The 25,912-nt window shown below is 32.8% G+C and overlaps 2 protein-coding genes and 3 long non-coding RNA genes across 9 annotated transcripts in view; 3 read left to right on the top strand and 2 right to left on the bottom strand.

Moving 5' to 3' along the window:
• Positions 1-187, top strand: part of LOC107966105 — a 1,251-nt gene extending 1,064 nt beyond the window's left edge. Inside the window, exon 2 of the long non-coding RNA XR_001706533.2 lies at positions 64-187. This is a non-coding gene — a long non-coding RNA (uncharacterized LOC107966105). The remainder of the gene's footprint in view (positions 1-63) is intronic.
• Positions 1-6,936, bottom strand: part of LOC410795 (trehalase) — a 14,321-nt gene extending 7,385 nt beyond the window's left edge. Inside the window, 6 exon segments of one of the 2 annotated variants that reach the window (NM_001112671.1) lie at positions 1,295-1,542; positions 1,648-2,201; positions 2,473-2,606; positions 2,680-3,462; positions 4,983-5,803; positions 6,740-6,936. In NM_001112671.1, the coding sequence (NP_001106141.1) occupies positions 1,295-1,542; positions 1,648-2,201; positions 2,473-2,606; positions 2,680-3,462; positions 4,983-5,110 (1,847 nt within the window). In that variant the 5' untranslated portion in view covers positions 5,111-5,803; positions 6,740-6,936. 2 annotated transcript variants of the gene reach the window in all.
• Positions 5,591-25,912, bottom strand: LOC410796 (histone lysine demethylase PHF8). 4 transcript variants are annotated; one of them, XM_026446517.1, is made up of 15 exons: positions 25,726-25,912; positions 25,243-25,328; positions 24,867-25,145; positions 24,625-24,766; positions 24,074-24,523; positions 23,802-24,003; positions 22,939-23,711; positions 22,814-22,861; positions 22,401-22,609; positions 22,109-22,311; positions 21,702-21,749; positions 21,232-21,415; positions 19,542-21,129; positions 16,458-16,581; positions 5,591-5,803 (listed from the first exon to the last, which is right to left on the bottom strand). In XM_026446517.1, exons 1-13 carry the CDS (start codon positions 25,821-25,823, stop codon positions 21,050-21,052), a joined length of 2,802 nt encoding a protein of 933 aa, XP_026302302.1. In that variant the 5' UTR covers positions 25,824-25,912; the 3' UTR covers positions 5,591-5,803; positions 16,458-16,581; positions 19,542-21,049. The 4 variants fall into 4 exon arrangements, with proteins under 4 accessions (XP_026302302.1, XP_006568810.1, XP_006568811.1 ...); XM_006568747.3 differs by having other exon boundaries at positions 22,401-22,585; XM_006568748.3 differs by having other exon boundaries at positions 22,401-22,576.
• LOC102655645 lies at positions 6,817-9,179 on the top strand. The gene is made up of 2 exons (XR_411264.3): positions 6,817-7,666; positions 7,752-9,179. It is a non-coding gene; the product is annotated as an uncharacterized LOC102655645 (long non-coding RNA).
• On the top strand, positions 10,465-11,257 carry LOC102655624. Its single transcript, XR_411263.3, has 2 exons — positions 10,465-10,862; positions 10,937-11,257. It is a non-coding gene; the product is annotated as an uncharacterized LOC102655624 (long non-coding RNA).

Below are 25,912 nucleotides of genomic sequence, written 5' to 3'. Positions count from 1 at the left end.
ATCAACGATCCGCTGCGAAATACGTCAACGATAATTTCTTACGTTCTTTTATTGTTATTACAGATATCTTTGAACGAGCGAAATATTCATTTTTGACGATAATAAGTAGGAACGTCGAGTTATCGCTATCTATACGGCAATATATATATATATGTACACCTTTGTTAAAAAGAAAAAAAAAAAAAAATACTTAACAACGTATTGCCGGAATGCGTCGACTAATCTAAAAACGGGCAACATTGAAAACATTTTCATAGCTCGTTGATAAAATATAATGCGACACGAGATCTTGTGAACCCGTCTTGGTCCCCCTCTCCAAGTGGAATAATAACTTGGAGATCGTCGATAAAAATTATACAAAAAAAAAAAAAAAACAAAAAAAAAATAAGCTCAGTTTATCCGGAATGGAACAGTGGCGAGGTTGACGGTTCATCCGAGGAATGATCCAAGATTCATTGGTACGGCCCTCTTTGGTAGTTTGGTTCGTTCGAGAAAAAAAAATGACTAGACGAATATACATATATATATACACACATATATATATTCGCTTCCTCGATTCTTCGAATAAATCGGCTTCGATCGAAATCGATGATTCGTTTCGATTTGTCATCGATCGACTCTCGTCGTTTCTTTCATTGTTGACCAACTTTGTTTGCGCGCTTCGACTCTCGAAGCGAAAACAGAAGAGAAAGAGAAAAAGAAAACGAAAACAAAATTCATTCCATAATACTGCGAGTTAAGGGAATAATAATAATAAATTTTGGGATCGTTAACCCGCGTTCTCACTCAATCCCTTAAAAAAAGAGCGATCCTCGACCAGCGAAGACAACGATCGTTACACAACAGGGGGGAGCACGATTAAAAATCACAGAACACGTTAGAGGAAAGAGAGAGAGAGAGAGAGAGAGAGAGAGAGAGAGAGAGAGAGAGAGAGAGAGAGAGAGAGTCGCGAAATAAACGGAGAATAAAACACCGCGTCCGATTTCCTTCCAGACGTGATGGACTCCTCGTAGAATTGTGGGGAGGGGAGAGAAAGAAAGAGAGAGAGAAGCGGAGAAAAAGCGAGATCGACGTTTTTGTGCACGCTTGGCACAAAGAAATTCTCCCAGATAGACCGATAGATAGACGAACAGGTGCGAGAAATGGCGCAAGCAAGGATATCTGAAACATAAAACAAAACAGAGGAGAAGTTGGTTTATTATCGTTTCGACGAAACTCGTGGATGTGTGTGTGTATATATACACACACACACACATACACACAGAAGGGCTGGACGGTAAACAACTTACCTCACCCGATAAATCCTGCGGCCAAGGATATGACGAGAGCGAGAATACCGGTCATCACTTGGCCGGCGGTCGAGACGACGACCGGTTGAGGGGTCGAGTTGGAATGGAAGGTAGCCACGAAACGATCCTCGGCCGTCAATTTGTCCCCGTACCTGTTCAGCAGATCCATGATGACCCCGTTGCTCCAACCGAAACCTAGCTGGACCTCGTACTCGCCACCGCCCCCGTGCCCGCCCGAGACGGTCGCGTCGTACTGGGCAAAAAACGGCGGAGCGATAATCGATTTGGCAACGTGGCAACGTGGCGGGACATTACTGCTACATTACCCGCCGTACAATCGTTCGGGTAATATATATACCTTCTCGAACATGCTGTGCGTCTCGTTGTACGCCTTGTAATTGCTTCGTACCCATCGCTCGCTTATCTCATAGGCGAGCCTCTGGGCCCACGGGTCCTCCGTCTTGTTCAACGCCATGATCACGAAATATTGCAGGGGCGGCCAAGCGTTGGGATAATCCCATTGCTCGCCCGAGTGCTCGAGCGTGGTCGGTATACCGCCAAGATTCAACATTATCTTGTTCTTCTCCAGATACTTGAGCACCTTCGACACGTACTCCTCCCTCTTCGCGATGTCGTAGCAATCGGTCCACAGGGGGAGGATGTTGGTCGGATAGAAGTAATCCCTCTTTATGTCGTTCAATATGTCGTAGTCGAGCCACGCGCCGACCTCGTCGTGCCACAGCACAGCCTGAATCGCCCTCTTCCACTCGGCCGCCCTTTTCTGGTAATACGCCACTTTCGATTCGTTTCCCATCCTTTGATTGTACTGTGCCAGCAGCACCGCGTTCCGATATATTATCGAGTTCAAGTCGACCGGGATAATGTACCTCGTTTTCAAATTGGTCAGATTACCTGAAGAAGAAGAAGAATATCGATCGATGACGGGGTATCCAGAGTTAAAATATTCGAGGAGGAGAAGGAGGAAGGTTTGGGGGATCGATTTGGAAAACGAAAGAACGGGAAGAGGAAAAATCAAGAGAGAGAGATTGAGAGGAAAAAAGAGGAAGCATTTATCAACGTGATTATTAACAATCGCGTCGTATTACGTTGCGAAACACACGATTATTACATCGTTTCGAGTCCAAGATGGGGGAGGGGAGGAAAAAGAAGAACGAAGAATTACCTTTGTTCGTGCCGTCCAGTATGAACCAACGGCTGGAAAAATCCCAACCGGATTCGGCAGCCGTTTTCAACTCGGAATAATAATTGTCCTTCTCTTCGTTGGTGCGAAAACTTTGGCTGGTAAGGTAATCCTCTCTGAACGATAGAAATTGGACGGTTAAACGGTAGGTCGCAAGGACGACGCGGTCGGTTTTGTTTGTTTACTTACTTGTAGGATTCCGGCCGAGGGCCGGACGACTGCTCGTTGTATCTGGCCAACACGTAATTGACACCGTCCACCTCGATCTCGACCGTCCGATTGGTCATCCAAAAGTCGAACTCCTTCTCGAGGAGGTAAAGATTGTTCTCGAGCCACTCGTAATCGTGAGTGATCTTCAGATACTCGTCCACCATGGGAATCAACATGGGCGGTTGGGATCTCATCGTGTAGTATATCCTGCCTCCGTTCGGTATGAAACCGATCTTGTCCACGAGGGAGACGAAATTGGTCAACATTCCCTTCACGGTTGTGTACATCTCCGAGAGGAGCAATCCTTTCACGATCCAATACGAGTCCCAGTAATAAAATTCGCGAAATCTGCCTCCGGGGACGATGACCGGATGCGGCACGTAAATGATCGAGTAGAGCTCCTCGTTCACGCGGACATCGTCCTTCATCTTTCGCCCGAGCATTTTCCATATACCGTTCAACTCTGAGGCGAAGTTACGAAGATCGTCGTCGAGAATTCTGGAGAGAAACTTGGGCCTGAACGTCCAATCGTCCGGATCCCAATCCTCGAACTCGGATCCTTCCGGGTCGAACGTGTCGTTGACGAATCGCTCGATCTGGTACCTGGTTGGCATCTGTTCGTGCCGCTCCATGAACTCTCGAAACGACTTCAACGTCTCGTCAGGCGGACGTTTCATCTTCATGTCGACGAACGTTTTCGAGTCCTTGTAGATCGAGGCCATCTGTATCGTGTGCAGCAACTCGCCTCGGCAGTAAACGTCGCTGCAAGCCCAACACGCACACGTACACGCACACACTCTCGGCCGTCGGATCGTGTATATTCGAAACAATCCCGTTTCTTTCCTATCCGCTATCTAAAAAAACCTCGATAACCTATCGTCCCCTCCCACCTCCTCCTCCTCCTCCGTGGTCCCGTTCTCCTATCGCGCGGATCTCGCATCCCCTCGCCATCTTTTTATCCCCCCCCCTCCTTTGCCTAATTCCAACCAGCAATTATCGCGATAACGGAGAGACCCTGGATTTGTTTTATTATTATTTTTTTTTTTTTTACTTATTTATTTATCCCAACCGTTCTATCTTTCGTCCGCGTTATCTCGATTCGCGAAACTCCTCTACCTGGCCACTCCCCCTTCCCCCTTCCTCGTCAAATCCGATTTCGTTTCGTCGTCGAATTGATCTCGTGATAAAAATACGCATGATAAATGCGTTAAAAAAAAGAAAAAAAAAAAAAAGAAGATATGAAAAACAAATCCGTTTCAAAGATATTATTTCTTTCTTGGGAAACGAGCGTTTATCGTTTCGAACGAATCGACGCGAGGAAAGGAAGAATTAATTCTCGAACGAAATATCTAACGTATATGATTCTCGAGTTGTTATCCGTTACCGATGTTTACCGATGATAAATGAGAGAGTCGCTGGAAAATATCAGAATCATGCTCGCGTCGTCCGCGCTTCGATCCGTGGACGCGTGGTAAGGTCACGTTCATTGTACTTGCGGAACACGATAATTTAAAAAAAAGCTGTTAAAATCCGTTACCGTTTCGTTTCGCCGAAGTTCATTGCTAAGGGCATATCTTTTAATTCGACGATTTTGCGATTCGCCGAGGAAGCTGCGGAACGCAAACGCTACTCGTTGGCATCGTTGCGCTCGACGCGATGAATCACCGAGCATCGCCAGTGTGGGTCGCTCGCGCGCGTGCGCATGCTCACAGATCGAAGCGACTGGCCAGCAGCAGACACGAGATCGAACGTTTATTCGAAACGCTTGGGAAGATTCCACTTGCCCTCGTGCTCTCGTGCTCGCCTCGAACAATGCCGATTAATTTGGTCGAGAGTCACACGTCGCCGTGCGATGTCAGTTCGGTTAGGCCCGCCGGTCGTCGTCGATCAACGTGACGACCGATGTGAGACACGAGCGACGCGCGTCATCGTTATTACGCGCGTCTCGTATTACGCAACGAAACGTATAGGCGGGAAAACGATCCGAGAACGGGACACGGAAGGACGCGACGCGAGGCGAGGTGAAGCGAGGTGAGGTGAGGTGAGGTGAGGTGAGGTGAGGTGAGGTGAGGTGAGGTGAGGCGAGATAAGGTGAGGTGAAGTGAGGCGGGGCGAGGCGGGGCGAGACGAGGCGAGCGAGGCAAGACACGCGAGGCGAAAAGAGGAGAGAAAGGTGGAGAGAATTCGCGATTGGCGAGGAACGGCACGCGCCACGGGCTACCTCGGCGACATTGTACGCGCGTGTTTTTTTACTTGTACTCCATGTTGTGTGCTTTACTTACCTCTGGCACGGAGATGGTTTCTCGGCGTTGGCGAAACATCGAAGAACGACGAGGAGCGCGAGGAACGTAGCGGCAGCATTCACCAGGATATTTCTCGAACCACACCGGATGGAACAGCTCGAGGCCATTTTCTCTTCACCGATGATCTCCCGCGATCTCTTTCTCTTCCCTCTTTCTCTTTTCTCGAGTCGAGTGTCTCTCTCTCTCTCTTACTTTTTTCTTCTCTTTTCCTTTCTTTTTCGTCTTTCTCCTCCTCCCCTCTTATTTCTCTCCTCTTCTTCTTCCGTTTTCTTCCTCTTCTTTTTTTTTTTTTTTAGGTTTACCTCTTAGCTTTACTAAATTTCGAAAAAACGGATGCGTGTGCGCGCGCGCACGCAGCGAATCCTTTTTTTATTTTTTGTTTTTTTTTTTTTAATCGAGTATTTTGCGATAAAATATATACATATATATATATATATATATACTAAATTTATGTATAGTGTCTATGCATCCTGTCCACTTTTTTTGGATAAAAACATCCCGTTTTCTTCTCCTTGTAGCTTGCTGCGTCCCTTTTCTTTCCCCCTTTCTCTCACTCTTTTTCACCCCCCTTTCTCGCGCTTAAGCTCTTTTTTTTTTTTTTTTTTTATTTAGTCTTGCACTCGCTTCTATTTATCTTATGCGATATAATTGATAATCGTGATTTGCGATTGCATTAACGACGAGACGCAAGACGATATTAGAGCTTTTCTTACTTTCTAGTGATTGCTCGTGGACGAGGAGGGGCCGACTGGCGCAGTCTACGGGGCGGTCTCAGCTGCGAGAACAGGGATGCATCTTCCCTGAAACAAAAAAAAAATTCGAGGCACGGATTAATATACGTTTCGATGGTACCTGCGAGAACGACGCGGTCGGAAATCGAGAGGCGGCTGAATCGTGGTATCCACCGTTGAAAGCGGTGTAAAGAGATTGAACGGAATGTCGCGTGATCTATTCGACGAGACTTTGAACGAACGAACGAGAGTTTTTGACGAAACGTACGTTGTTTAAAAATAACGAATCCCGAACACCAGGACCCTCCTTATACACCACCCAGTTTCTGGCCGCCACGAATTCGTTGGTTTAACGCCAGAATTGTTCGTTATAGAGAGAGAGAAAGAGAGAGAGAGAGGAGACTAATGACTATCGCGTACCGTGTATCCGGGCGGCGCAGAATCGACAGGCGAATCGTTGGGCGTGTTACGCGGGATCGTTACATTAGCTCGATTAGGAAAATTTCCACGAGCGGCGAAGAGGCGCGGGCAAAGTGAAAATTGTTTCGATGATTTATCTTACGATCGTTTCGATCGTAAAGAAATTAGCTCGAACGGCCGAGCTCCAACGACTATGACAGCCCAAGTGTACACCTGCTATACACGCGTCGCTTCGTTTATTAACCAACCATTCAAACGCCTCTTCCTCGAACCTTAATAGGTCCAACGGAGATTGGATTTGATTCACGATCTAATCATCGAGAGAATAAGTCGAGTAAATCGATCCTCCGCGTGACGGGGGATACGCGATATCGTAAGACTATACATTTTCGGCGCAACGCAATACCTTTAAGCATAACGCGGACACGATTCTACGATTCTTTGTTAACTATATCTGTGCCACTTCCTTCCTTCCTTGCTTCCCTGTTTTTCTCTTTATTAAGAAATTAAAAAAAAAAAGAAGAAAAAAAAGAAAAAAAAATATGCATATCGATGCATCTTCCTTTTCGACCTATTCGTACTTACGGCGACGATTCGGTGAAGTAAATGCGAAAATCTTGGTTAATCTTACGATTGTCACGGATCGTAATGGTTTGAAAATCGAGGAGAAAAAATTAATCGTCTTAGAAAATTTCGAGATAATAAAAGATCGCTGATATTCGTGCGAAGAAGGTATACGGTGTACGGTACGCGGTGAGAGATATACGGTACGCGACTAAATCGGTCGAGATGATACGCGGTCGCTTTATGAGCACGCGCGATCGTCTATGCGCGAGAAATGCGTCAAGAATGCGCGAAGAACGCAAGAGGCGAGCCCCCAGCATCGCGAGCCCCGATTGGTCCCGATTAGTCCCGATTAGTCCCGATTAGTGCCGAACGGACCGCGCATTGTTGCACCGCGTCATAACGAACTGCTACAGACGCTCGGCCCGTGTTACGGATTCGAACTTACTTCAATTCCCCGCCTCCAGCTTTCCGTTTTGCTTGTCAACTCCTCTAACCACGATAAGCCGTGAATTATCCCATTCTTCGCAACTCGTTCCTACATGCTTCACACATGCTACATTCGATCGGTCAAGGACACGATAGTACGACTTTTATCCAATCTTATTCTTTACAACGAAAAGAACTCGATCTTATGCTCGTATTTGCGATTCCATAAAAGTATAATACCGCGAAAAATATATTTCTCTTCGAGATCTGTCGAACAAATAAAAAAAAGAAAAAGAACAAGACAAGAGTTTCTATCTTCGTTTCGATTGATATTTTAAGATCAAGTATCACGAGTAGATTTGAGATTTGAGACATGACAAATTGCACATGTCTCGTTATCCATAGCAAAGAGAGTATCGTGATACGCATGATACCTTCGCGACGAAAAACCATGTGTCGGGATTGGTCGAAAGAAGGAACGAGGAAGGGAAGGCAAAGGGAGTGTAAAGCCAATTGCGCGTAAGAAGTCTTCGAGTTTAATAGCGATATGCCGCGACCAAATGAACGTTGCTGTAACGACAATCATTCTATTGGCTATTTTTAGATGGAAATAGGTCGGAGCGGAGGGCTCGCGGTATCGAGAGGGCACACGGTGACGATGACGACAATAATGACAACCAGAAAGGAGCAAAAATTTTGTAATGCATTCCTTCTGATTCTCGTACGATCGAATTATCAAACAGAAAAAAGATATCATGTATACATGATATATGACAAAATGGAAGATTAAGATATACAGACAATAAACAACGTACAATTATCTATCATTACGACTGTGTACAAAATATAACGAAGAATTAATTCTTATTCGCGTAATGAGATTGTTATTATTATTATTAGATAATTCAATAATGCACGTTTTATTTAAAACATTGCAATATAACTTATTGTATATATGCGACTTACGAAATATGCATGAAAACGCACGTTTCGAATAAACGGCAATATCCACCTCTTCTCTTCTTTCGCGATTCGAACTAAGTATTTATCAATGAACGTGACCCAATTGGTCAACGTCCACGTCAATCGATCGACCTTGACAATTTTACCGAATATTTAAAATAATCTATATCGATTATGGAACTTACGCAAAAGATTACCGAATCTTAAAAGATTATTTCTCTCAAATTTAAAATCGTGCGCTTATTTGTATGCCTTGAAATATTAAAAATAATTTTAATAAATATATAAAAATCAAAATTATTTTTTAAAATTAAAAAAAAAAATTGTTCGACTTCAATTCAAATCTAATTGATTTCTATATCGATCATGTCTTATGATTATCGTCATATTTATATATGATGAAATAATTAAGAAAAAACACATATCATATAGCAATGTGCATGAAAACTAATTATTTGTATATTTTTTATTTTTTTTTATTTTTATTATCTTAAAATATAACTGAATATATATATATATTATTAAAATATTTCTATATGTATTCTTTATTCTCCAACATTTTTTTATTCTATAACGTATTCAAATATGAAAAATCATTGAAAATATTAGTGCTTCCATCTTTTAAGGATATAAAATAACAAAACATACATAGATCATTACTGATATTGGTAGTAGGCAACGACGGTCTTGGTCGATAATATGAACATGAAACGACTGTTGGTAATACGAAGCTTTCGATGCACGACGAAACAAAAGAATAGATTTACGCAATAAAGAAGTATACCTTGATCATGGATCGATGAATCAAATTCATTCATTAGCATTTAATACTCCAGAATAACATTTTTTACACATATGAAAACCGAATATTTCGAATCGGTTTCTAAGAATACTTGTTTTAAATTTGACCGCGTTTGCGATGAGCGATGTGGCGTGTGCATCGGCACGTATGCCGAAATATGTTCTGTTCTATGTTAAGAAATAAAGTTGAATTGTATTATTTTACCGAATCGCATTTTGTACCATTGTAAATTTATGAATTTGTTAAATAAAAAGAGACAATAAAATATTACTTTGATCTATTGTCTTTCTACTCATCGTAAACTTGATCGATATAAGCCCATTTCTTTTCGACCATCGAAAATCTGTATAATCGATAGATAAATCATCGCTTAAATTTCTCGGATGAATCTATTTCAAAACAGCTATTATGGAAAATTTTTGTCGCTATTACGACTCGTCGATAACGTCTAATCACAATAATTCTGATATACCAAGATCAATTCACAGAGAAGGAACAAAATAATAAAACGCAATTGCGCGAGCCCCCAATTATTTCATTGCATGCTGACGTCAAATTACTCGCCGACCAATCGTCAAGCTTGCGTATCGATGAGCCCCTCGCTCGAAAAATCGACCAACATGCGTACCATTTCCTCACAATTTTAATGCTCACGTTTTTCAATGACGTGTTAGCAAATTTAATAAACTTTATAATGTAAAATATTTTCTCAATATTGTTCGCCAATATTTATCGATCGTTTTTTGATTCGATCGAAAAAATCGAAGATCCAAATTTATAAATCTATAATAAGAAAACGTTGCCGAAATGATTATTCTTTTACAATTTTTTGAGAATGCACGACATTATTGAATGCATTTATTGAAACGAATATAACATTTATTTTTCCGATTCAATCATTAAATATTATAATCATATCAGAAAAATTAATACGAAATTTAGATCATTAATTAAACGAAATGAAGACACATCTGCTAAAGAGAATTTTATTTTCTTGGATTGAAATTCTTTTACGCGATTGAAATCGAATAGTGACGTCGTATTTGTAACGTTTTTAGTTGGTGCTTTTTATGCATTTATAAATTAATTTATATCGTTACAAATACAAATTAGATGCAAATTTACTCATCAAAACCTTAATGTTTATTTTTCATTTTACTTTATAATTTTTTCATTTTAATTTGTACTTATATGTAAAAGAATTTGGTAGTCATGACGAATCGCATAATAAGCCCTATATGTGTCTAATACACATGAAGAATAAAAAATGACGCCGAACAATGATGCTCTTCATCATGATTGACAATTGTGAATTGGTTCCTGAAAGAGATAAGACATAATATCATTTGAAGAAAAGAATTAGGCTATCAAATTGATTTGAATTACAATTTCGAATCGTATATTGATGAAAATTTTATTCTATTTTTTATATCTAAGAATAAAAATTCTCGACATTATTCTAAAAGGAAAATAATTCTGTGGAATTCTATGCATCTCGATATAATATATATATATATAGCAATACGTTATAATTTATAATTTTAAATAAACATTCACTGCGTTGTTAAGAGAATTAAAAATATATTTTTTTTTAATTAAATTAACGCCAATAAAGCATTTTAATAATTTTTCTTAATTACATGAATCAAAAATTTTGTTATACAAATATTAGTAATTATACGCAGTGAAGTTGCCGCGAATGAAATTGCAACGTCAGTAAGCACACTTCTCATTCGAGATTGTACAAAGTCTCCTAGCGTGTCTCATTACGTCACAAGAATTAAAATAACTTGCTTGAAACTAAATGATCAAAGTTTCATCACAACCATAACATCGTATAAAATGATATCGCCATTGAAATGCGTGGAAACCGGTAAATCTAATATGTAATATATACTTGATAGTATGACCTTTTGAACTTGGCATCGATATATGAACAGCACGATATATGTAAGAAGAAAATAGTGAATGTGCGCATGTGAATTAAATGATGTAATGTTATAATAAGAAAAATTCTTAAATAGATTAGATTCAATGAAGAATATAATCGCATTATTCCTATAATGAAAACAAATCATAAATCACTGAATAAGAAGAGAAAACTGCAATTGAAGAGTATCAAGAAAAGGAAAAGGAATGAGATCCGCTGGGGATCGAGCCTCTTGGCCGATGACCAGTTGAACCAATAGTAAGACGTCTCGGAACCAACGCCTACCAATTCAACCAATCGCAGATTAACTTTTCCGAAGGCGCGTCATATGCGCGTATCCGCTTTTTCTGATCATTGAGAACCAAACATCATTGACTTTTGATGGAATGACGCATGAATAAATTTTATAATCTTATATATATATCTTTCTTTTCAATATCTATCTATATTTCTTTTAAATTTATTTTGAGATGAAAAAAATTTTGATCTATATTGTTCGATTAATTTATTTCATCACGCGATTAATGGATTTTTATTTTAATTAATTTCGCTTCTATTATAATTAAATATATAATATAAGACTACTCTCTCATGGGGGAGAATAAATTCGCTACAGAATAAATTCATAATATTATAACACAAAATCTAATAATACCATTAGGTCGACCCTCTAACTTACTTTGAAATCAATTTTGGCAACTGCTCAATTGTGACATTGCCATACTAACATTATAACCTAACATTACTTAAGACAATGCAAAATTTCGTTTAAATCGATTTAAACTATATAGATCGATTAGTTGATAAATGGATTTTGAAATGGATCATTAATTTTGTCGGGAAAAATTTAATTTTGTAATAATATTATGGATATATCTCTATATTCATCAATATCATTTTTTTTTCTTCTTTTATTATCTATTCTATGAATTGCACACTACCAAAACGAAAAACATTTCAATGTGACCTGGAGGAAGGAGGGAGTAGTAAACGCGCGCAAAATGCGAAATACCAAATTCAAGGCTATCTTTCGTTTTTATTTTCTATGAAAAAACAGATATATACGTATTGATATTAAATTAGTGATGATTATATAAAATATTTTTGTTTGCCTGAAGTCATTTATATAAATTTAAAAACAAATTTCATATCAAACTTTTAAAGTTTTTAAATTTTTATCTTTGTCTCACTTTGTATAGAATATACGTATTGAAGAAGAAAAAAAAAAAAGAAAAAAAAAAATTATATAAGATTATCTAAAAAAGAAAAAAAACTTTCATCCAATAAGAATCAAATATATAGCACTAAACGTCAGAACACGTGTTTTCAAATGAATCAAGAAAACGCTATATATAAAAGATTGAAGAAATACATTTTTTTTACAGAAAATAAACGTACCTTTAGATATTTTATTATTGAATCAGATGAAAAAGAAAGGAAAAATTATCACATAATAAATACACTTGCATCCTTTTGAATCAATCACTTATCAGAATAACGAATCACACAATTTTAGAAAAGCACACGCGATACGAATGCGAATCAAAGAAATAATAAGAATAAACAGGTATAAATATATTTTGATGACGAAAATTAATCGGTTTATTGCAGAGAAACGAAAATGTACTCCCCGTTCCGCGTTGCGTATGTGACTGACCGAGAGTATCCAAGTCATTCCAAGCGAACCTCCATCGTTCAGACACTCTTTTGCTCACTCGTTCATTCTCTCTCTCTCTCACTCACTCACTCATTTCATTCCATTCTTTTCTTTTATTCGACGCTTGTATCTTCGCTCTCTATTTTTCATATCTCTCTCTTTTTTTAATAGAGAGACAAGTATCATTCGTACGTCTACAGTGTTTCGAATAAAAGTAACTACATAAAGCTTTCATATAAATCATAATAAAATCATATATATATATATATATATATATATATATATATATATATATATATTGTAGAAAATATAAAATGTTAAATAGATATGTTAGAAGGAAATAATTGAAACATTTCCTGGAAGAAACTTTCTTTTTTCTTTTTCTTTTCACTTACGTTTAAACTCGATCTAGTCTCATGAACAACCCGGTATGAACTGGTTTGCAACAACGTATATGTGTGCATTGTGGTGACTACCTAAGCATCGAATTTGCGCGAAGATAAGCGAAAACAACCGAAGGCAAACACGTGTTCATGATGCGAATCATTCACTAATTTTATCTCGACCATAAATGAACAAAACTTTCATTGTTGTTATTATTATAAGTTTATTCAATTAGTAAATATGTTATAGAAAATCATTTTGCCAACATATATTATTCAGATAAATTGTTTCATTTTATTTATCGATATTTTTTTATTTGTGTTTATGATTCTAATATAATCTATATATGAGTTTTTTTTTTGCTTACGACATCTCATCATTTTTTATTCGATAGATTAAACAAATTTGCCAAATAAAGAGGCGATATGTAGGCGAATGATTAAAGTATTTTCGATAATGTTCATTTTTTTTTTTTTTTGTACTTTTTTCCGAGATAAAAAAAAAAAATTTTCTAAAAACTTATACCCTAAACATGAATTGATAATTTTTACAAAAATTTAACATACGAAAACTGCCGAATAAATACGGAAGGAATCGAATGTATCACGTGTCATTTATGAATACATATATTCTTTTCATCGTCACAGAATAATTGATGCTTCTGAACACTCAGATTTTTTTTTAATAATCAATCTTATGATATTATCGTCAATGTTCAAATTGTAAACGAAATTTGCTATTATTGGAAAATATAAAATATGAAAGTAGTTTATTTCTTACGAATATGATAGTATCCATTCTACTAAATAAATATTCGCAGAATTGAGATTGATGATCGGAGACAAATAAGAGTAATTATACATCATGAAATTGATATCATTAATATATTGCAGATTATAAGCTGTTTGATTGATATACAGAATAAAAATTGAATCTGTACTATCTATCTTTGATCTGTGAAAGAATACAATATATCATAAATAAAATTTTATCGTTACCAATCTTCTTCATATTCAATTTCATCCTTCAACTTACAAAATTTGCCTTAGTATAATCATTATATAAACATATGGTTGCTTCAACGAAGGAATGTCTTTTAGTAATTCAACACGACAACAATGACGATCGATTTTTTCTCGCTAAAGAAATGTATGACTTTAAAAAATCGATTCGTTTGCTTGCAATGTTATCTTTAAATTGGTGATAATGAATCGTATAATAAATGAAAAGTGCCACAATTATGATCAAAAATAACGTGTATAGTGATAAAAATAAATAAATAAATACCTTAGAAAAAAATATATTTTTAAGAATATTTGTTTAAAAAAAAAAAATAATAATAATAATTGCTTGTTCATCGACAATGAAAAATATTATATACGTACCATTTGAAATGACCTCAGATTCTCTTTTAGCGTCCTTAACCTCGACACTATTTCATCGAAGAAAAATCCGTAGAAATCGAAACACAATAAATAAAATAAATATGAATTTCAAGTTATTAGCATTTTCATCGGTAAAAAGTTTCGTTTTAAAAGATTTGCACTATGTAATTTTAAATCATAAACATATCGTAAAGAAGAATCGCGTGAATGTTGAACATCACATTATTCCAATACACGTGACTTCTTGCTTATAAGTGTTAGATATCTCTTGTCAGCAAACTAATATCGTTAGAGGTTAGGTATCACTTTTCGTTTTCAGTTTCACAATTATTCCTTAACTCGGTTGAATTGATTAAACCATTGATTAACGAGAATATGCACAAATAACGATATCGTATTCACCAAAGAAGAAAGTTATTGTCCGAAAAAAAATTAAAATAACGAAATAGCAAAATCATACTGCAACGTACCGCACTGTACGGCACTGGCAACAAGGGAGCGCAACCTTCGAAATGTACAAACTACACCGACATCCAATCGCTCACTGACGTACCAGTGTGAATCGGAAAAACTTTTATATACTTCTCTTATCGATACGTTTTGCCGACAATTATGCATTACTTACCTGTCACGATAATAAATAATTCTTTTTATTTATTTATTTTTTTTGACTTTTTAAAATCTATTTTTAAAAATTATTTATAACTTATTATAACTATTTTGAGAAATATATTTTTTTTTTTAATAATTCAATGATATATATGTACTTGTTAATATAAAAATTGTTACAAATTCATATGACACGATACTTTATAAGTTAAAATAATAAAAATATACAAATGAATTATATATATATTTCTATACGTTTTGTTATTGTAATTTAAGAAATAAAAAATATCCAATAATAATAATTTTTATTAACGTTTTTTTAATAGTCATTCAATCGTTATTCAATTGAAATAGTGCAACGAATTGAGAAAATTAAATTGAAACACAAAGAGTTTAAACAATTTAAACAAACTTTTAGCATTACTAATTTCATATATATACTTGTGCACTCAATTTCAATCAATTTGTCTTATATACACATTAATTCGTCTTTCATTATGAATATAGTAAATAATAATAGAAATGAAAATATTTATGTCAACTGAATATAATAATTATTTTTCAAAGCAAAATATGACTTAAACATAAAAATTAATCGACATAGTATGGTAATCATTGATATTGGTTGTATAATAATATTAAAAAAATATAATCATATTTAGATTTATTCTTGACATTCGAAAATCATTTGGTATGTGTGACTGAAAAATCGCAAATATGATTGATAATTGCAAAATCAAAAATAATGATTTGATTACAGTATGTTTTATACAAATAATATAATTATAATAGTAATTAAAATATTATTATTACTCAATCCAATATATATCGTTCATTATCATAATACGCGAATCTTATACATGTTTGATTTGAAATTATCATGAATGTTTGTAACAATGTTTTTAGCGGCGAAATTTTTCCACGATTAAACGATTCGATCAATTGGTCGGGTCAACGAGAACGGAGAATTACTGGGGTCCCCAAGTACGTTGACACAATGTCCAGAGTTCTGTACACACACACATGTGCATGCGTAATACTGAAATGTGATTCACTAGCGCCGGCGTTCAATTGATTTAAAATGCTGTAATAAGTTCTTATGTACGTGCAATGAACCTTGGACCACAAGATAAGGAAAGTTATTTTCTAATGTCCATTATCCATTAGTCTTTGGATAATTAATTTGCATTAAAGAATCTGATTGGATAAGAGAGAGAAGATTGTATAGAGAAATGGTATAGAGAACCATTGACCCAATATATAAAGAAAGAAATACGTATAAATGATATATAAGAAAAAATACGAATATTAAATATAAAATAAATCTTTGAATAATTAAATTATATAAAATTTAAGCAATTTAACAAAATTATTTTAGTAATTAATTTTAGTAATTAATATTTTTACTATATTTATATTATTGGTAGAATGTGATTGGGGAGGAAAAAAAGAAAAGAAAATATAGTCGTGTAAAATGAATGAAAAATTAAATTTGATCGATGAAACTGACTAACAAATTTATTGACTAACAAATTTTATATATATATATATATATATTAACTACGACTTCGCAAACTTACCGGTTCGGAATTTGATATTTATCATCGATAGGTCCACAATGACGACGCAGTTGGTAGCCTTGATGGGTGCGCTGCCCGCTGCAACTCAGGCAACGGCGAGCTCCTTGCCAAACAAACAGCATCACTAGACAATGAAACGAAGATCCCTCAACCTCTTTATTCCAACTTTCTAATTAATTGTATGTTACATATGAAGTACTTGGACTCGCGTGTGTATGATACAAAATACAAAAACTTGAAATCTTATTACGAAATAAAAATAACATATATATTTCTTTTAATTTTTATATATTAAATTATATATGTATAGTAGCATGTTTGATTATAACAATGCGCTGTACAAAGTAATTTGCCAGAGTAATTGAATAGAATCTGTCTAAACTTCGAATTAAAATGTTTGATTATACGATTTAAATATTTTTTTGAAAATTATCTTTGATTTTTTTTATTTTTTACATAAACTAATATTATGATATATTATAATCCAAAATTATAAGAATTTCAATTCAAAATTCATCCGATATTATTCTTTTATAACTTTTTAAATAAATACACATATGTATTTGTATATATTTCATCAAATTTGTACAAATGCATACATATGATGTATATGATGTATATCTAGTAATTTACAATTAATAACTAATAATAAATAATAATAATAATTGATATTAATACTAGTTAATGAAAATCATATAAAAAACAATATTTTACTTATAAATCTTTTTGTTCCATTTATATTCAAATTTATTTTATCACAATCGTACGTGTTACTATACAAAATACTATGTTATAATTAATAATTTTATTTGTCTACGATAAATGAAAAATGTATATGAAATATTATGTAACGCCTGTACAAAAGTTTTTATCATTTAGTATATATATCAGTATAAAATTACAATAAACATATAAAACATAAGACAATGACATTAATATTATACTTGAAATAAAATTTTCATAAATGAAATATAACATGGACTTAACACTATGAAACTTGTTCATAGTGTTTCATCATATATATATAAAAATCATATATCACATTGATAGTAAAATTGAATATAGATTTTGAATATTTTTTAAATATTGAAAAAAATTTTTGTTTTACAATCTACAACAATAATTGTCACTAAATATTATTAATGCAATCAATAAACTTAAAAAGATTGTTCACTTAAATTATTATTTTTTGTATTCCCCTAAAAAAAAACTTAAGAATAATTAATATATATCATCAGAACGACTAAATCTAGGTTATGTTTATATCGAATGTATTTTCTAATGAATAAACGTTCTTATAAAAAATATTAAAAAAAGAAAATAATTAAATTCTTGTTACTAGAATTATTACATTACGCATCTACTTTAATCGATAAATGAAAAAAAATAAATCGCACTATAAGTATAAATAATATATATAGTATATATACTATAAGTATAATAACATTTTGAAATTGCTGCAACAATGATAAAATTCAAAATTTTTAATTTTTAATACAGAACAATTACTGTTTGAATTTCTTACCAATGAAATTCTACAAGCAAATTTTAAATCATATTTTAAATCATAATTTTATATTTTTGCTTTCATTGTTGCAGTAAATGTAATAGATATTACATTTATATTGCAAAGAATACATGTGTAATAAAATTGAACAAAATACGCATGTTTTTCGAAGAAAATACGAATTATAAAAAAATATATATATATATGTATATATATGTGCAAGGATATAAATCTATAATTGAGCGATTGCAAAAAAAATAATTTATAGCAATCTAATGAGTTGGCAAAATTTTTTTTTCTTATAATTTTTTGACGTAATTCACATAAAATAAATATAATGATAAATACAATCTTATAATCTTATATAAAAATGCTTAAAGTTTTTAGAATTATATAATTAATAAATAATTATCAAATAAATATATACAATTTAAAATAAAATTTAAAAAAATTTATAAGTTGTTGATCATTGATTAACTTGATGCCACTTAACCTAATACATAGAACGAAAAGTTTACGATGATATTTTTAAATTATATACCATTATACATATATTGGAACAATATATGTAAGTACAATTTTTCTTTTCTTCAGTACTTTCCATTTAATTTTGTTTAAATCAGTGAGTTTCCCCCAAGTCATTATTACTGGTTAACCTGACTTTTGGCTGCTTTGTACTCCTACCTTAAACAGGCAACAAGAAGTTTAACTGTAAATGTTTAACTTATAAAACTTATAAAACAAATATAAATTTTTATATTTTGAAAAATAATTTATGATATAATAATTATTTTCACACATATAATATAATTTTATTCTATTTCAAACATGTGACATTATCACATATCACATGACACGAAGATACATTGTATGTTAGTACTATATTAATATTTCGATTTATTAGTATATATATATATATATATTTACATAAACTACAATATATTATTTTAATCGATTTCCTGGATATTACATAATGGATATTTTCTTCTTTTAGAAGAAAATATTTATTATAAATTTATGTGTGATTCAATATATTTGATTTAATATACTGATAGTGTTTTACACAAACAAATAAGAAATCATTATATTAAATCTGAAAAATATAGTTTAGATTTAATTTTGAACTAAGAGGAGAAATGACGAATCCTCGTGATGAATCTATTTTAAGTTCAAAATAATATATATATGTGTGTGTGTATGTGTATATAAAAATTATTGCAAAAGGAAGTCTCTGTATAAATTATTTGCCAATAGTTTATACGAACATTTTAAAAATATAACTTCATCGTCAATTCTTAAATAAAATATTATTAAAGTACGAAGAAAGGAAAATTTAAAACCTCCATATATTTTATATTTAAATTTTTTTTTAATTAAAAGATAAAAAATTTTATACATTTATTTCAAAATCAAAAATTATTTTTATATTAGATCAAAGATCTGAATGAATGGAAAAGCAAATAAAAATATTACCGTAGTAAAAGTATTACTCGTATTAAATTTTCTATGCATGGACAGTACAAAATATATATTTTCTTAATTTGATAATTTTTTAAAAATACATACATTTTACTTACCTTGTGAACGTGTAAAATACGTGATAATGTCTTGAATATTCCACGCGGTCAAAAGAAAGCAATTTAAGTCCTAGACGATATTATTGTATATCACAATTTATTTTTTTTTATTCACTATTAATTCACTGTTCCACGATCGCTTCACGATTCATACACTATCGAAAACGCCATAAATTCTGAAATATTTTTTGTAGAAAAAGACACAAGAATTTGATACTGTTTCGAACACAGATGTTGAACACGGTAAAATTGTTAAAATGTATATACACTTGTACATATTATTAATAACGACACAGCGAATGGACGGTCAATAAACGTTCTCGCGAGAACCTGTCAGATTAACATGAAATTTTACAAAACGATCAACACTAATCGAGGTACCATTGAATACTGCCAAGTATAGACAATCGCACGCATGCGCTCACATTCCTTTGCATTCTAAATTCAGCGGGAAGTATGAAGTATCTTTTAACCATTAATACGAAGTCATACATCGCAATTATATATATAAAAGTTACAACGAATACATACTGCATGAATGTAAGTATGAAAACTATATAATTTAATTAATGGTATCTTACAATTAACAATTATATAAATCAACGATTAAGTGAAAAATTATATCATTGATATTTGCCAATGAAAGCGATAATAAACAGAGCAATTAAATAGCAACAATACATGCATACCATTATGCATGCGTGCGCACGCGCAATGTTTGTATTTCTTGACATATGTATATCATTGATTAGATCATGTATTAAGAGATATATAAAAGGGTTACACGTTTTATCGAAATGACAATAAATCACACTATAAAATACGTTAAACTTTTCTTTAGATGTATAAAATTTAGTTTAGTTTGAATAAGTTATTAAATATTATCGTATATATCAAAATGAATATAATTTGGTATCAACTGAAGATAGTGATAAGTACAAGATAGTAAAAGTAATGAAAAGCACATGATCAAAATGAAAAGTTTTAAATAAATTTATACAAAATATTATCCCATCCTTTTTTGTTGTTATGCAGCTATTATGCCGTATAAAATTTGTTACAGTTATTAAATAGTTAATTGAAAAAGATTTAATATACTACAGCCTCTTTACAGTCGTATGGATCTGATAATCTTATTCTTTTTTGAATTGTTAACAAATATAGTTTTAAAATAAAATCGTACATATAGAAGGAGCTTCTGCAAGCGTTCACTTTTAACATAATTTCTTGCCGAAGTAGTCAAGTATCAAAACATACAGTATATATTATAATATACGACTCTTAAAATCAAATAGTACGGTAATAAATATAAATATTTCGTTAAAAAAACGATCGCAATTTTAAAAACTAGATTCTTAAGACAAATATTAGATATACTACCTTAATGATTTCAACATATTTACATAGCAATGTACACCTATTACATTTTTTTGTACACAAATGGAGAGAGTGATGTGATGTATGTATAGCTCATTGCGTTTTTGATTCTTTTTTTACTAGCAGCTGATTTAATGCATCATTTTGTGAAGTTTCAAGATTTTTCCTAAGCGTTGTTTAGCCGTTTTCATCCCTTTCTTTGGTTTTCGTTCTGAAAATGAAAGTAGATTAATATATTGAACATTGATTATAAACAATTTTGATAAAAAATATATATAAAGAAAGAAAAAATAAACTCGGGACTATATATTACCAACTGGAACCGGGGCTGCTAGTTTTGCTTTTACATCTTTAAGCCTATTAGGGCTAGTTAATATTGAACCGAATCCGATGCTTGTTTTTACAGTATTTTCTGAAGTTGTAGTCGATGTACCAGTTGTCGACGTTACAGATGAATTCTTTTGCTTCTTTTTATTATATGTCCGCTTGGTTGTACTCTATTATTTTATATGCAAAAAATTAATTTTATTTTAATTATTGTTAAATAAAATAAAAAAAAAAAGATATAACAATTATAAGAAGTTTATTGTCAATAAAATTAATACTAATTTATAAATAGTTACGTATCAAGAAGTTAAAAGTTAAATAAACAAAAATGTATTTATTTTTATAATTTTACATATAACAAAACACAAATATGAATCGAATGGTTATCAAGATACAATCATAAATATACATGCAACATACGTTATGAAACGAATAGTGAAACCGTAATATGCCTACCAATTTCTTCTTGGAGCCCTTATCCATGTTGTTATCCAGATAATCGTCCTATACGATATGAGTATGCAAGAAAGAAATAATTATGAAAATGCATATGAATGTAAATATAGAATACATAGTGTAATAAATGAGTTAATTTGTGTTATAAAAACAAATCTATATTATATGATATGTATCAAGTTAAGAGTAAATTTAATTGCCAATTAATGTAATAATCAATATTATAATGATGATAATGATAATGATGATGATTATAATGATGATCATGATAATAATGATGATGATGATGATAATGATGATGATGATAATCAAAAACAATGAAAAGAATAAAAACACCGATAACAACAACAATAACAACAATAATGATAATAAAAAGAAAATGAAAAAACAAGGAAATTTGTATATACCGATTGTTTTGCGCGTTTTGCTGCTGCTGCTTCGAGTCCTTTTTCAACAGATGTTTTCTTAACACCCTCTCGAGCTGGACGATTCGTCTTTGGCAGGAGAGGTCCTACTCTGGCCTTTGGATTCCATGCCTCGTCTATTTGACTTTTCGCTTTTGGTTTAAAGATAGAATCTTCGTCATCCGAGGCGTCAAGAGATGGATAAACTGCATTGAAAAATATACGATAATTATTATTAATTATAAATATAATTCCATTCAAATAAAACAAATAATATTTTTATGGTTTCACATACTAAAATCATCGTCCTGATGAACTTTATCGATATTTTCTATCGATTGATCGTCGTCTTCATCAGGTTGCATTTTAGTGATTTTTGTAGATTTCGATGTACTGTTCGATGTAGTTGAATAGCATTGTTCGCTGAAGGATAACATCCCAGCGATTGCTTCTCGGGTAGACGGAGATGCCCTACCAGAACTGGTTGTTTTCAATTTATAAATACTAAGACACCAAAAACATAAAACGTAACAATACTATACTATATATAAAATAATAAAAATACGTGCAAATAAAATGTTTCTTTAATATTAAAAAATTAAAAAAAAAAGAAAAAGAAAAAAACGAAGCAAATTAATAATAAAGAAATATTAAACATGCTTTGTCAAATAAATTTTTCAAAGATGCCAACATTTAATATCATCTTACCCAGTAGGTGGCGGTACAGGTTGATTGTACTGTGATATCATCGATGTCCTATAATCAAATATTATAATATTATAATATTTGAATGAAATTATTTACTGAATTATAATATTAATTAATCAACTTACGTTACATCTAATCTTTGAGCACCATTTCCCAAAGTATAAGCCGAAGCTTTTAATAATTCTTCAATACCGTTTTTCGGTACATCATTCAAGACATCGACATCTCCATCATAGTCGCGTTTTAACCGTTTTTGCGTATTAATTCTTGGCGCTCTTTTTCGTTTCGGTGATTCGTCGATAGTGAACCGACCATAATCACTTTCGTTGCTGCCATCATGAAAATCGTATATGGAAGTTTGCTTCCAAGTCAATTCTTTCGCCGTTCCAAGATGATGATCAGAACTAAACTCGTTATACGTATTTATATCATCGTGTGTACTTCGTACGACTTCGTTATTGCCAAGTTTAAATCTAATTACAGTTGGACTCTGTTTACCCGGTTTTGACGATCGTTTATTACTAATGGAAGACGTATTTTTCTCTTCCAATGTATTTGTATTTTGAGTTTTGACATATGGATACATTATTGGTTTCGGTAGGGTTAATTTTAACGGTGGTCTACCCGACGAGGGTGGTTCCGAGATCGTAGAACTGGTTTTATTCGTCTCTTTTAACGTTGCTTTGAACGGATTATCAGCCATTCTATCAGCAACGTCATAATCAACGAAATCTTTGTTTAATGGTTTTTTTTTCTTGCGTTTACTCTCTCGCTCTGGTTTTGGAGGATTTAATGACATTAAGTATCGTTCCGCATGTCGTATTTCTTTACTAAAATCTTTTAACAATTTTTGACTATTTATTGTTTCCGGTATTTGACCCCTGCTAATCATATTATACTGAAATAGAAATTAAATACATTCTGATATCTATCTAAATAAAATATATCTATTAATAGAATGATTTTTCCAGAAAGAAAATAAACGTACATCTTTATCCGTGTTCCATTGTTTTAGAATGCTGAGCAATGCTTTAACACCCTGTAAGAGATATGTGGGACATTTTTTTCCCTCGTTATTTAATTCTTTCAATTCTTTCAACAACTTTTTTGCCGCGAACCAATTGATTGTCTCAAAACCAGGATATTGAAATTTGGCAGGAGTCTTCATCTTTTTCTCTAATTCATATATTCTACAGAATACGGATATTAAATTATGACGATTAAAAAATGGTTATTATTAGTTGCATATACAATACTCACTGTATTTGCGTTGGAATGTTAAGACTATGTACAAAGTTTCCACCAAAAACTAAAGAATCGACAGGCGTTAACACTGCGTGTATCCATCCTGTTGGAATCATCATGGTTTGACCTTGTTTCAAAACGCATTTGTAACACGCATCAGCTTGGTCTCCAAAAAAAGTTTCGCTCTGCGTTGAGCTACACATCCAATGTTGATATAATTGTAAATTTGCAGGAGTAGGCCTGATTAAATAAAACACTTTTTCTCCACGTAGCACGTGATACCACACAGATGTGCCACCAAAATCGATATGGAAATCTGTGAAACTGTCTTTGACCCCCATTAGGCAATATTTTTGTACTTCCGGACGTTTTATGTCACTATCCTCGGGCCAATCGCGTGGCCAAACGGAATTAACCCAGTCGAGTTTACGCGCGATGTATGGTGCCTCGACCATTGGAGAAAGACTGCAACGTTTATTTGTCAATTTATATATTATATTTATATACATATACTTCTTAGAAACATTTAAAGCCAATATGTGGCAAGGCAATTAATATTGGTATACCCAGTGTTTGTAAATTCAAGACTAATCACATTAAGAACCCTTGTTCTGCAAGGGGAATTGTAATATTCAACAAAGTCTCTTAATTTCATTCTGATATTATTTTGTCTTGTAACATCGATCACATCCATGTCTCGATCTCCACCTGAGAAGAAAAAAAAGAATTCCATTCAATGTAATATTTTTACTATGTAAAAATAACAACGATAATACTTAATAATACTAATAACACAAAGAATTAATACCTATACAACTTTCTATATCGTAAACACTGAAGTTTGGAGGTGGAACAGTCATATCAAGTCCATCTTTTCCATCTATTATAATGGGACTCTCGAAACCATTGGTTTGCAAATGTTGAAGAGTCAATTGCTGTCCTCTAACATGCTTAACAACTTCGTCAGCTTTTGGAAAATGTCTGGATTTTAATTCTCTTATAAAAACTGGTGTGCCAGTTTGTACTGGTTTTGTATCCGCATCAGGTTCAGAATAATCGTGTCTATGCCAATTTAATCTTACTTTCACTAAAGTACAATTATCGTTAAAACGATAGAAAATTTATTACTTATCAAAAAATACAATGAAAACAATAAAAAAAAAATATAATTTCTATATACTCACTAATCGATGGTCCGCACATTGCTTCGCAACGCGGACAATGATATTTGTCAAGATCTATCGACATATATTCCTTTATAGATACGCATCTGTAAATCAAAAAAATATATAAATTACCTTTAAATAATATTGGTAAGATTTTTCTTATATAATATAAAAAATATATATGCGTATAAAAAGATTATAATATAATTTTTATATATATATTTTTACTTTTGTATCGAAAGATATCGCATCATTCGAATAGGTTATGTAAGTATCAACAAAACTTGCCTCTGTAAAGCTATATCGTAATTATTATTTTCATATAAAAAGTTAAGGGGAAAGAAAATTAAGAGAAAAATAATCGAATTATTTGAAAATTTTTTGGAGAATAGAAACCAATGAATCTATGTTTACGTGTGTTTATATTTAATTTTACAAAGCATAATCTTGTCACAGTATTTAGATCGTTGTTTTTAATTGTCACAATTTCTGAACGCTTACCCTCCATGATACCATTCTTTACAAACGTCACATTGTATCATAAATTGTTCAAAATCGTAAGAACGACCGCATAAACAATACGTAACTGGTAACTCCATTTTATGTGAATATTAATGCTAAATACTGCCGCGACTCCGTATCGTTAACATTGGATGGTAACTATAGTAGCCGTGATGCGTCGCTGAAG

Source organism: Apis mellifera, linkage group LG2, assembly GCF_003254395.2.
Source record: "Apis mellifera strain DH4 linkage group LG2, Amel_HAv3.1, whole genome shotgun sequence".
In the NCBI taxonomy this organism is placed as follows: domain Eukaryota; kingdom Metazoa; phylum Arthropoda; class Insecta; order Hymenoptera; family Apidae; genus Apis; species Apis mellifera.
This window is presented reverse-complemented; position numbering and strand designations above follow the sequence as displayed.

Bases quoted from the DNA above. Each gene is read 5' to 3' on its own strand.
- LOC410796 (XM_026446517.1), bottom strand. From the start codon at position 25,823: ATGGAGTTACCAGTTACGTATTGTTTATGCGGTCGTTCTTACGATTTT. The intron at 25,146-25,242 runs GTGAGTATATAG...ATTGTACTTTAG, and splicing joins AATGTGCGGACCATCGATTA to TGAAAGTAAGATTAAATTGG. The intron at 22,312-22,400 runs GTATGTGAAACC...TTTTCAATGCAG, and splicing joins TCATCAGGACGATGATTTTA to TTTATCCATCTCTTGACGCC.